Here is a 12546-nt window from a genome sequence, read left to right on the forward strand (position 1 = left end):
AATATTCAATGAAAAAGGGTAGCTTCATGTGGAAAATTCGCTTATAATGATGAAACAACGAAGACGTCCACTGATACTGCAAAATATCCTCCTTTAACTAAATTCTCAATCAATAGAGAATGGGATACAGGCTAAATGGGAAGGAAAGACATGACACAGGTGGGTGGCAAGTCCAGCACAGATGTTAGTGTGATGCGATTCTTGATTTCGATGTGATCAGACGACAATACTTTTTTGCATACTGTTTGGCTTTGTGATCGATCGCAACAGTTTTGGAAAGGTATTCAATCTATTTTTAACAGTTTATATAATATCCATCTTGTATTAGATCCCGATATATTTTTATTAGGGAACATGCAATCATTAATTGATTTAGGTTTAGAGCATTATCAGATTTCATTTATCTATTTAGTCGTGGCTAAGAAATGTATAGCACTTACTTGGAAAGATAGAAATATACTAACTTTAGATAAGTGGTATTTGGAGATGAAATTCTGTTTGACTATGGAAAGGATATCTTTTTCAATTCAGGATAAGATGTCTTTTTATAAGTTAAAGTGGACTCCGTTTGCTAATTATATGCATTTAAGTTTGATTTAAATATATGTTTAAGCGTGATATTTTAGTATTGACAATAAATATATTTTGTTGTTAAAATTTTTTTTTAGGTTAAGTTTTATCTCCTTTTTTGTAAGTGGGTATTTTTTTCCATATATATTGTTAATTTTATTAACTCTTCACTCTTTATTTTGGGGCGGGGAGGGTTGGACTAATTTTAAGTTAGACTAATAATCTTTCTTCTTTCTTTGGCTTGGCTTCGCGGACGAAGATTTATGGAGGGGGTAAAAAGTCCACGTCAGCTGCAGGCTCGTTTGTGGCTGACAAGTCCGATGCGGGACAGGCAGACACGATTGCAGCGGTTGCAAGGGAAAATTGGTTGGTTGGGGTTGGGTGTTGGGTTTTTCCTCCTTTGCCTTTTGTCAGTGAGGTGGGCTCTGCGGTCTTCTTCAAAGGAGGTTGCTGCCCGCCAAACTGTGAGGCGCCAAGATGCACGGTTTGAGGCGTTATCAGCCCACTGGTGGTGGTCAATGTGGCAGGCACCAAGAGATTTCTTTAGGCAGTCCTTGTACCTTTAATATTGTGTTACAATTAACGGGGGGGGTTATTTTGTGTAGTTTTCTGATGTAATATTGTAATCATACTATTTTAATTTTTTTAAATTTTTCTTTAAATGTAATTCTCTATTGTATTCATGTTATAAAATTTTAAATAAAGTCTTTAAAAAAAGATGTTAGTGCGATGCTATTTATAGCACCAGTGACCAAGGTTCAAATGTGCCGCCGTCTTTAAGGAATGCCTACGTTCCCCCCGTGACCTGCGTGGACCAATGTTGATTGGCAAGGACACTTCCTCCACAATCTCCATCAGTACCAGAACACCACAGGGCTGCGTTCTTAGCACCCCCCCTGCTCTGCTCACTTCACATATCACCCAGCACACGCTCTGTTCTCGCTGCTACAATCAGGAAAGATGCCAGGTGCAGGTGCCACAAGACTCGCAGGAACCCCTCCACCACCAGACTCCTCAGCGACAAACTCAATCAGGAGCTCATCTAAGGACTCTGCACGTTATTGAATTCTTTTTTTCATGTACAAAGTATAAAAGTTAAAACCTTGTTTGTTTTTAATTCTTAGTTAATTTTGTGCCTGTCTCTTTAAGGGAACTATTGTTTGTAGTGTTACCATGGTGAATATGATGTAATATGTTGTACTATCTGCCCAGCCACTAACGGCTAACTGTTCTCATTCTACAAGATGTGCACGAGAAATTTTTCTTGGAATTTATACATCTCTTTGAAAGCTTTTTATATCATTTGTATCTTCATATACATTTTATATCTCTATTATACAGTAAATACTTTGTTATTCATGGTTAATGTGAAGTTACGCAAAATGTTTATCTGTTTTATCAACGAATTAAAACTACATAACATAACAGCCACAGAGTTTGATTAAAGAGATTAAAGAGATCGAAATTCAGAATATCGGAGCTCACACTTTGGAAGATGATTCTTTGAAATTAGGATATATCAGAATAAGGAAAATGTCATCCATACAGGGAGTCCCCGTGTTATGAGCATTCAACTTACGGACAACTCGTACTTACAAACCAACTGTTCCCCCAATTTGTGTATGTGAATAATGCTATCTCATGAATGGCACTTCTGGTATGCAAGACATCAATGGAACAAGAGTACATGTTAACTTTTAATCATGAACTTTTTTCCTTTTTTGTATAGAAAGTTAAAATATGTACTATAAACATTCGACTAACTGATGTTAAATACGCAAAATAAGAACCGCATGTACCAGTTCCCTCTTGCCTACAAATATGACTTAAAGACAGACTTGGAACGGAACTCGTTCGTAACCCAGGGACTGCCTGTACTGCAGTTTGTATACATTTCTCTCTTTTGTATACGTTTCTTTTTCTTGTGTACAGTTTACCGTTACCGATAAATAGAAACTCTGCCTGGCCCGCAGGAGAAAGAATCTCAGGCTTGTATGTGATGTCGTGTAAGTATTTTGACAATAAATCTGAACTTTTTCTTTGGCTGCTCCAGTTTCCTCCCACCCTCTGAAACGTTGGATAATTGGGTGTAATTGGGCAGCGTGGGTTTCAAGGGCCGGAATGGGCCCTCTACCATGCTCGGCTTTTGAAATTTTTAAAAGAATTAAAAATCAATATAAACGGTCCTTTACCGAATACCCATCACTGGGTGATGCTGGCGAGAAGTCTGTTGTCGACAACCGCAGTGTAATGGATCCAGAGAGTGAGGTGTTGGACAGTCTTCTCTTCCTGGCTCCACTGCAGTTATTGGGAATGCTGAAGGCACATCTCTTGTGGTAGTTTAGTCCGCACCCTGTTTGGAAAATTAGGCAAAACAAAAGCAGCCGGACTTGAGGTCAAACGTGGCCAAACCGTCCAAAACTGGAGCCCTGCTCGAAGCCCTTAGTGACAATTCATTGATCAACAGGGACAGGGGAGGAAATGGAAATGAGTTGGCAGCTCCTCAACTCATTCCACCTGTGAATCATGGTCCACCCTTATATCTATGCAACCTCAAAGGGTCACACAGATTCCATAAAAAGAAAAGGACAACCAGCGATTTGGGCATATACCTCGCCAAGGACCTGGGCCTGAAGTGTTGGTTGCCCATTACTTCCCAAGGATACTGTTGAGTTTCTCCAGCACTTTTTGTGTATTATACCCAATCCCAGCATCTGCAGACTTTCCTGTTTAGGACGAGAGGGTGGAGGGGTTAAGGTGAGAGGCTGGGGATGGAAATGTGACAGTGATAACAGTTCCTCACTGAGCTCCCTGGTAGCAGCCAAAAGGGATGAGGCAAACCCCGTGGAGACGCAGACCTCCAGAACTGCTGGAAGATGCCCGAAACCTCTTGGTCTTCCGCGCATGGAGATGGCAGTGAGGGAATGCTACCGACTGGTGCGTTCCAGGCTGCAGGCAACGACAAGGTCCCACAGGAGTGGCAATGGTGCAAACTGGAAGTGATCCAGGAGTATCAGAGCCAGCGCCACCAAGCTGAGGAACAGCTTCTTCCCAATGAGCAGTGAGAACGGCAAAAGACCAAAGGAACCGCTCACACTCACCCTCTGAGACTCTCATATTCGCGAAACAATACTTATTTGTGTAGATCAGTGATTTTCAAACTTTTTCTTTCTACTCAAATTTGCATTAAAGTAATCCCTAGAGTATTGTTTTCAGTTCTGGTCAGGAAGGATGTGGAAGCCATGGAGAGGGAGCAGAGGAGATTTACCAGGATGTTGCCTGGATTGGGAAACAAGTCTTATGAGGCACTGGGACTTTTTAACTTTGGAGCGTAGAAGGATGAGCGGAGACGTGATAGAGGTCTACAAGATTATGAGAGGCATAGATAGGGTGGACAGTATTTTTTTATATAAAACACAGAGAGTTGCGGGTGCCTGGAATGCCTTGCTGGGGGTGGTGGCGGAAGCTGAAATAATGGGGGCATTTAAGAGACTTTTAAATGGATGAAAGAAAAATAGGTTATAGTGTAGGGAGGGTTTCATACTTTTTATTTTTATGAAGAGATATATGGGTTGGTACAGCATTGAGGGTCGAAGGGCTCGTGCTGTATTATTCTATGCCATCGATGCTCTGTGATTAGTAAGGGGTTGTGAGTGGGAAGGGAAGGTTGAGAATCACTGCTCTAGACCCAATTGTTATTGAAATATTTTGCTTGAGAAAATGGTCATTGGCCCATTTCCTTTGGAGTTCTGAAACCATGCACATAACGAGTCCATGAGGGACGATTAAAACAGGGGTTTTCAAACTTTTTTTTTCCACCCATGTACCACCTTAAGCAATCCCTATGCCATAGGGAATACTTAAATGGGAATACTTAGGATTTTAGTCTGTGAATGTGCTGTGGTCCCCCGCTGAGAATAGCTGATCGATGGCCTGTGTGAGGTATCTAGGGGCCAGAGGGAAGGTACAGGTAGATGTGTGGGGTATCTAAGCGTCAGAGGGTAAGTACAGGCTGATGTAAATGAAATGCTTGTCCTGCGTATGCTTTGTTTGTCTGTATGAGTGCTATGTTTGGTTGTGCGTCTGCGTGCTTTGCACTGAGGACCGGAGAACGTTGTTTCGTTGGGTTGTACTTGTACAAGCTTGACTTGATTTGACTTGATTTGAATGAGAAAATGTACAGTGATGGAAAATATATGGATGCAACATTAAGGGAGTGAGGAGACTTTAAAATAATTTATTGTGAATGAAGTATATTTTAGGTACATGGTTAATGCAAAGCTGTTACAGCACCCAGCAACCAGGGTTCGAATCCCACGCTGTCTGTAAGGGGTTTGTACGTTCTCTCCATAACCTGCCTGGGTTTCCTCCCACCGTTCAAAATGGTTGTAGATCGATTGGTAGTAATTGGGCAAGCATGGGGCAATATGTCTACATTTTAAACATTTAAGAATTTAAAATCGGACTGAAGGTCAGGGAGGAGATCACAGATCAGAGGGAACCTTTTCTTACCATCGCACTTCAGTCCCTGCCTCACCAGCCCGAACAGCATCTCTCCGCAGTGGTCACAGAAGGCCGGAGAACGGTAGGAGTGGACGTTTAGAGCGTGGGGCCGGATCTGGAAATCCTCAAACGTCGCAGCACCTGTGTAAAGAACTCATATTGGTCACCCAATCTCAACTTTTTTTTGTGGCTGTGGCCCACTTTGGGACTCTGGGCCATCCTTCCCTTCTTGGTGAAGCAGTCAAGTTTAGTTGGTTTCTTCTGTACTCCTCTCCCACCAGCAAGATAAGGATTTCCAGTCCGTGAATGTACTGTGACCACCCCCCCCCCAACTGAGAATGGCTGATTGAGGGCCTGTGTGAGGTATCTGGGGCCAGAGGGAAGGTGCAGGTAGATGTGTGGGGTATCCAAGCGTCAGAGGGCAAGTACAGGCTGATGTGTGTGTTACCTAGGGGTCAGAGGGCAGGTACAGGCAGCTGTGTGAGATATGCAAGGGTCAAAGGGCATGGACAGGAAGCTGTGTGGTGTACCCAGGGGTCAGAGAGCAAATAGATGCAGCTGTATCAGGGTCAGAGAGTAGTTACAGGAAGCTGTGTGGTGTAGCGAGTGGGTCAGAGGGCAGTTACAAGAAGCTTTGTGGTGTATCCAGGGATCAGAGGGCACGTACAAGAAGCTGTGCGGTGTTTCCAGGGATGAGAGGGCAGATGCAGGAAGCCTATCATGGTCACAGGGAAGGCACAGGAAGATCACTATATGGTGTCCATCACACAAGGTGCCTGCTGTATGCAAACACAAGTAAAAACTTCTCCCGAAACTACTTTAACTAGAGCCCACCTTCCTTGGTATCACTTCTCCAAACTGACAGACGGTAGTCTAAAATAAAAAAACAGCCAACTCCACCAATAAATCGAACCACAACACAAAAGCACGAGGCAGCAAAACGCTCCAGTCAGCTTCCCCTCAGCCCTTGTAAACAGATCCTGCTGCAAGGAGATAAAAGAACCTCTCTTCCTCTTGGCATCATACTGGTTTTGCCCCAACTGCAGCTGTGAATATTTATCCAGCTTTTTAATCACCTTTCTTCCTCCCCCCCATCTTGTGCATTTATTTCACTTATCTATTGCCTATTTGTCGATTTTATGTCCCGGGGAGGTGGCTGCAGCGAGCACGAGGAATTTCAGTGCTACTGTGCATTGTACTTGGGTGTATGACAGTAAACATTCATCCAGGGGTGCAGAGCTGATGTGCCAGAGTTCACCAAAAACGATCAAATATCCTCATGTTATTAGTGGCATTCCTCCCCCCCCCCCCCCACCCCATCCCCCGCTTCCATAAAACCCCCTGAATTCAGAGCCGGGGTCAGAACAAATCTAATCGTTGGAAAGGGTGCAGAGGAGATTTACCGGGATGCTACCTGGTTTAGAGAGCATGCATTATGAGCAGAGATTAAGGGAGCTCGGGCTTTACTCCTTGGAGAGAAGGAGGATGAGAGGAGACATGGTGGAGGTATATACGATATAGATAGAGTGGATGGCCTGCGTCTCCTTCCCAGGCCACCACTGCTCAATACAAGAGGACATGGCTTTAAGGTAATGGGTGGGAAGTTCAAGTGAGATATTAGAGGGAGGTTTTTTTTTACCCAGAGAGTGGTTGGTGTGTGGAATGCACGACCTGGCTCAGTGGCGGAGGCAGGTACGTGGGTGAGGTTCAAGAGATGACTAGACAAGCATATAGAGGAATTGAAGGTACAGGGTGATGTGGGAGGCAGGGTCAAAGGATCAGCACAGCATTGTGGGCCGAAGGGCCTGTACTGTTCTAACTCAGTGGTCAGCAGCACGTGCGGAGAGGGAAACAGTTAGGTCATGCCTCCCATTGGTAAAGGATGGGTCAAGAGGGCGCAACTTCAGGATTGAAGGGCGCCTGCTTAGAGCAGAGATGCGGAGAAATTTCTTCAAATGGTGAATCTGAGGCCAGGTCATTGGGTGTATATAAGCCAGAGATCAATAGATTCTTGATTAGCCAGGGCATCAAAGGTGATGGGGAGAAGGCCAGGCAGCAGGGCTGAGCGGAGAAAATGATTAACTGATTAATTCGTGATTAACTGCCGGGGCAGACTCGCCTATTTCTGCTCCTGTGTCTTGTGGTCTTCCTGGCCACTGCACGTCTGACATCCTCTATTCTTCACTACCCCCCAAAAAACTTCAAAGAGATGTGAAAGGTGCTACAGAAACACAAGTCCTTTCCAGGACTTGCAGGGTGCACTAAATACAAAATCAGTCTCGAAAGGTGGCAACAAAGCTTGTTGATGGATTCCTTCGATGCTCTTGACTGGAAACCAGAGCCAATATCACAAGCTGAAATGTGCAGGGTGCAACCTCCTCAGTGCAAGGGAGAGGAAGCGCAGACTTCCTGCTGCAAAGCTTTCTGCACCGCCAACTCCCCACCCCAGCCGCAGTGAGAATGGCTTCATAAATCTCAGGCAAGAAATAATGCAGAGTCCAACAAAACTTCTGCATTTATTCTCTGCTGGATAAAGGCAAAGGTTTCAAAGTGGGTACGAGCAAAAGCAAAAAAGAGGGGAGGAGCGAGAAAGAAAAAGAGAGAAAGAGTGAGAGGGAAGGAGAAAGAGTGAGGGAAGAAGAAAGAGAGAGAGAATGAGAAAGAGCAAGAGGGAGTGAGAGGGGTGAAAGAGTGAAAAAAGAGAAAGAGAAAGAGTGAGGATAGAGAGAGAGTGAGGAGAGAAAGAGACAGAGAGGGAAAGAGGAGAAAAAGAAAGAGCAAGAGGGAAAGAGAGAGGAGAGAAAGAGAAAGGGAGAAAGGTAAAGAGAGAGAAAAGAGAGAAAGGGAGAGAGAAGAGAGAAAGGGAGAGAGAAAGAGAGAAAGGGAAAGAGAGATTGTGAGGGAAAGAGAGACTGAAAAAGAGAGGAAAGCAAAGAGGAGAGACAAGATCAAAAGAGAGAATGTGAAAAGAGTGCAATGAAAGAGGCAAGAGCGAAAGAAGAGAACGAAGAAAAAGGGGAGAGAGTGAAAGAAATGAGCAAAAGTACAAAAATAAATTTAGACATAGCACAGAAACTGTCCCTTCCAGCCACAAGCCCGTGTCGCCCAAATACACCAATGAACCTACAAGCGCTATATGTGTTTGGAGGGAAGGAGGACACCGAAGCTCCCTCGCGGTAAGACCCTACAAACTCCTCACAGACAGCACCAGATTTGAACCTGGGTTGCTGGCATTGTACAAAGGGGAGATGAGAGCGCCAAAACAGAGAGGGAGGGGGGGATAAAGAGGAGAGTGCAGAAGAGAGAGGGAGATGGGAAAAATGGGAGCGGAAAGGAATTAAAGTGAGGGAAAGGAAGATTGTGCAGAATGACTGGTGGTCTTTGGACCCAAACCGTTTAGTGCGTGAAACACGGCACCTGATAGTAGTAAAAATGCTGGAGGAACTCGCAGAGTCCAGAGGACGTAAAGATATATTCCCGATGTTTCAAGCCTGAGCCCTTCCTCAATGCTTATGCCACTGGATATGCTGGAGCCAAACGCGAGAACACTAAGATCACAGGGAGACCAGCAGCAACCTCCAGACATCCTCTCCGTCTCACCTGACAAGACGACTTCAATGAGGTCACCTTCCTGGATGTCGCTCTCCGATTTCACCAGCTCCAGGATGTTGTCACAGTTCATGTTGTGTCTGAACAAGAGGATTTTGTCGTACAGCCCATAAAAGCCACATTCTGGGAACTGAGGAACAAAAAAAAAAAGATGGTCACACAGAGCACTGGAATCTTTCCACATCACAGACCCTTCTAGGGCAGTGGGCAAGATCACAAAAGGTAGGGATCCCTGTCGCCAGTACTGTACCCAAATTACCATGAGACATAGACATAGAAGCAGAAATATTCCATTCAGACAATCAAGTTGCCCCCACCATTTAATCATGAGCTGATCCATTTCCCCACTCGGCCCCACTGCCCAGCCTTCTCCCCATGACCTTTGATGCCCTGGCTAAACAAGAACCCGCCAATCTCGGCCTTGAATGCACCCAATGACCCAGCCTCCGCAATTGCCTGTGGTAACAAATTCCACAGATGTACCACCCTCTTCCTGTAGAAATTCCTCCACGTCTCCGTTCTAAGCGGACGCCCTTCAATCTTGAAGTTGTGCCCTCGTGTCCCACTGTGGGAAACAACCTTTCTACCTCTACTCCGTCCACGCCTTTCAACATTCGAGATGTTTCACTGAGATTCTGCCCCGCCCCTCCCATTTTTCATAAATTCCAATGAGTACAGGTCAAGAGCTGTCAAACACTCCTCATACGATTACCTTTTCATTCCGGGAATCATCCTTGTGAACCTCCTCTAAACCCTCTCCAATGTCAGCACTTCTTTTCTTAAATGAGGAGCCCAAACTGCTCACAATACCCCAGGTGATGTCTCACCAGGGCCTTATAAAGCCTCAACATCACATCCCTGCTCTTATATTCTATTCCACTTGAAACAAACGCCAGCCTTACATTTGCTTCTTCACCACCGACTCAACCTGCAAGGTTACCTGCACTAGGGCCTCCACCAGTACTGTACCCAGTGTTAAATAGTGACAGACTCGTCCCCATCAGTACCGCACCCCACTATTATACAGTGACAGACTCGTCCCCACCAGCACGGTTTACAATCTTGCTCTCAAATGTTGGAAAGCATCTCTCATGCAGGTAGCATGTGTGGTCTTATTATTAATTGCTTTGAGTTCATCCACAATTCTGAAATAAATAGGTGAGATGGTGGAGGTGAGAAAGTTATTCTTTGGCTTCTAACATTGGTACAAGGAAAAAAAAATGGTTCACTAGAAGGAATGAAAATCATTACACATTTTCTTTTTTTTAACATTTTATTTAAGATTAAATATCACAATATTTACTACAACTAAGTACATAAATAGTGCGATTAATCATTTTTATATATATTTTTTTAAAATCCCAACCTCCCAACTAGTACCCTCCCTCCTCCCTACCCCAACTCCAAAGAAAGAAAAAGGAGATCATTATTTAATATTAGACTTTTATAACTTAAAAGCTTCTTGGCTGCAGGAGAGGAGACATCCACTGGAGCGGACCGAGACCTCACATTTTAGCATCAATAGTTTTCAAGTTAATTAAAAAAATATTTATCTCTCAAATTATATGGAATCTTTTCTAAAGGAATACATCTTTCATTTCATTATGGCATCACATTTCCGAGACAGAGAAATTTGCAGGCTGATGTGCAGGTTGCTTGAGGGTCTTGCGATCCTCTGTTATAAAGAACAATCCTCCTGACTTAAAGCTCAAGTATAATTTGTCCATCTCCATAATCTCGACATTTTTTTTTAAAAAGAGAACTTATTCACAATAAGTTATTTACGAAAGAGAAGACCATTCAGTCTTTTCGCACCCAAAGTGTCAGCCGTGTCGATACATTCCCATTGTTACATTTGTTCTCGAAATACGCCATCGCCCCACCCCTCCCTCCTCGTAGCATCTTGCCACTTCTCCCTCCCTCTGTTGTTTGAGGGATCCCCCCTCGGTTACAGCCCCCCTCAATGCCCAGAGTCAGATGGACTCTAGGCTGCGGTCCTTCCCCTCAGCGCCCCCCCCCCCGCCCCCGTTGCCTGCATCAAGCCTCAGGGCGCCCCCTCAATGTGTACTCCTGCAGCCTGAAAATGTGCCAGTCGGGAGTGTTCCCTCACCAACACCTCCGTGTGTTGAAAGACCGACAGGTTTCGGATGGACCAAAGGCGTTTTTCACCGGGTTGATGGTCTTCCAGCATCTCTGAAGATCTGACTCTGTGTGTGCCCCCACCCCACCCCCCGGGAACAACCCGTAGATCAGGGAGTCCTCCGTCTCTCTGCAGCTGGGGATGAACTGCGACAAAGCCCCCTGCATCCTTCTCCATACACTCTTAGCGAATCAGCAAAGAGGTGGAGGACCGTCTCCACTCCACCACCGTCATCACGGGAACAACTTGCGCTGTCTGTTTGTACAGGAAAGATTACTGCCAGCCAGGCCAAGTCCTGGAGCTAGTCTGTGAGCCCTGGTGACGAGGCCTACCACCAGACGTCTTGCTCAGGGAACCACCCCGACGGGCCCATCGAGTCCTCGTCTTTCAGTTTCTGCAGGATGTTCCATGCTGACCACTGCCTGATGGCAATCTCCCCATTCTTCAGAAACTAAATACATTTCTTAGTGCAGTAGTTCAGCAGTCCCTGACATGGAGGTTTGCATCCATCACCTGGTGACTTAGTATGCTTCTCACTGAGTCCTGGCTGACGTAGGGCACAAGGGTGTTACAACACCAGGTTCGAATTTCCCCGCTGTCAGTAAGGAATTTGTACATTCTCCCGCGTCTGCGGGCGTTTCACCTGAGTGCTCCAGTTCCCTCCCACCCTTCAAAATGTACCGGTGGTTGTAAATGGGCAGCACGGGCTTGTGGGCCGATATGGCCTGTTACCGTGCTTTATGCCTAAATTTAACTGACATAGTTTAATCCACTGATGCAGTAGGGGGAAGTCAGGTCAAGGAAAGATAACTACCTTGACAGGAACAAAATAACAAGTGACAACCTCACATTCAGACAAAGAACTCCTTTCAGAAATTCCCCTGTTGACAGCATTCTAAAGGTGAGATGTTCCGCCATTGTCAGCACACATATAGACCCATTCAGTACTGGAGAGGCAGAGATTGGAAGGCAACCCTGAGGCCAGACGTGGTTACAGTAAAAACACAGAGAAACGCTGGAGGAACTTGGCAGGTCTCCCCGGTGTCCACAGGAGATATTACCAACGATTCGGGCCTGAGCCCTTCTTCAAGGTAGGTAGGTTTCACCAGAATTGGTTATGCAGCACCACTTAGACCACAGTCGTAGCACTGTGCCTCGTTGGATAACTTTGCAGAGAAGATGCAACTCTGCTGGGGGTTTACAGCAATGTCGTTATTCCCTGGTGGTTTTCTTTGAAACAGGAATCTGAAAGCAGAATTCGGTTTCAGAATGACTGCACTCTGGGACATCCTGAGTGTCATGGACATCCCGGTATGATATGTGTTCAACTCTAATGTCTCTCTTCTCTTTGGCTTGACTTCGCGGACGAAGATTTATGGAGGGGTATGTCCACGTCTGCTGCAGGCACGTTGGTGACTGACAAGTCCGATGCAGGACAGGCAGGCACGGTTGCAGCGGTTGCAAGGGAAAATTGGTTGGTTGGGGTTGGGTGTGGGTTTTTCCTCCTTTGCCTTTTGTCAGTGAGATGGTCTCTGCGGTCTTCTTCAAAGGAGGTTGCTGCCCGCCGAACTGTGAGGCGCCAAGATGCACGGTTTGAGGCGATATCAGCCCACTGGCGGTGGTCAATGGGGCAGGCACCAAGAGATTTCTTTAGGCAGTCCTTGTACCTTTTCTTTGGTGCACCTCTGTCTCGGTGGCCAGTGGGGAGCTCGCCATATAACACG

General features: G+C 45.5%; 1 protein-coding gene across 2 annotated transcripts in view; it reads right to left on the bottom strand.

Annotated features, from left to right (window-relative positions):
- Window positions 1-12546, bottom strand: part of prkd2 (protein kinase D2) — a 59404-nt gene that overhangs the window by 35457 nt on the left and 11401 nt on the right. For both annotated transcript variants that reach the window (XM_069909447.1, XM_069909448.1), the window contains exons 2-4: window positions 8674-8812; window positions 5083-5214; window positions 2763-2923 (exon numbers count right to left, since the gene is read on the bottom strand). In XM_069909447.1, the coding sequence (XP_069765548.1) occupies window positions 2763-2923; window positions 5083-5214; window positions 8674-8812 (432 nt within the window). The remainder of the gene's footprint in view (window positions 1-2762; window positions 2924-5082; window positions 5215-8673; window positions 8813-12546) is intronic.

This window comes from Narcine bancroftii, chromosome 13 (genome assembly GCF_036971445.1).
Source record: "Narcine bancroftii isolate sNarBan1 chromosome 13, sNarBan1.hap1, whole genome shotgun sequence".
In the NCBI taxonomy this organism is placed as follows: Eukaryota; Metazoa; Chordata; class Chondrichthyes; order Torpediniformes; family Narcinidae; genus Narcine; species Narcine bancroftii.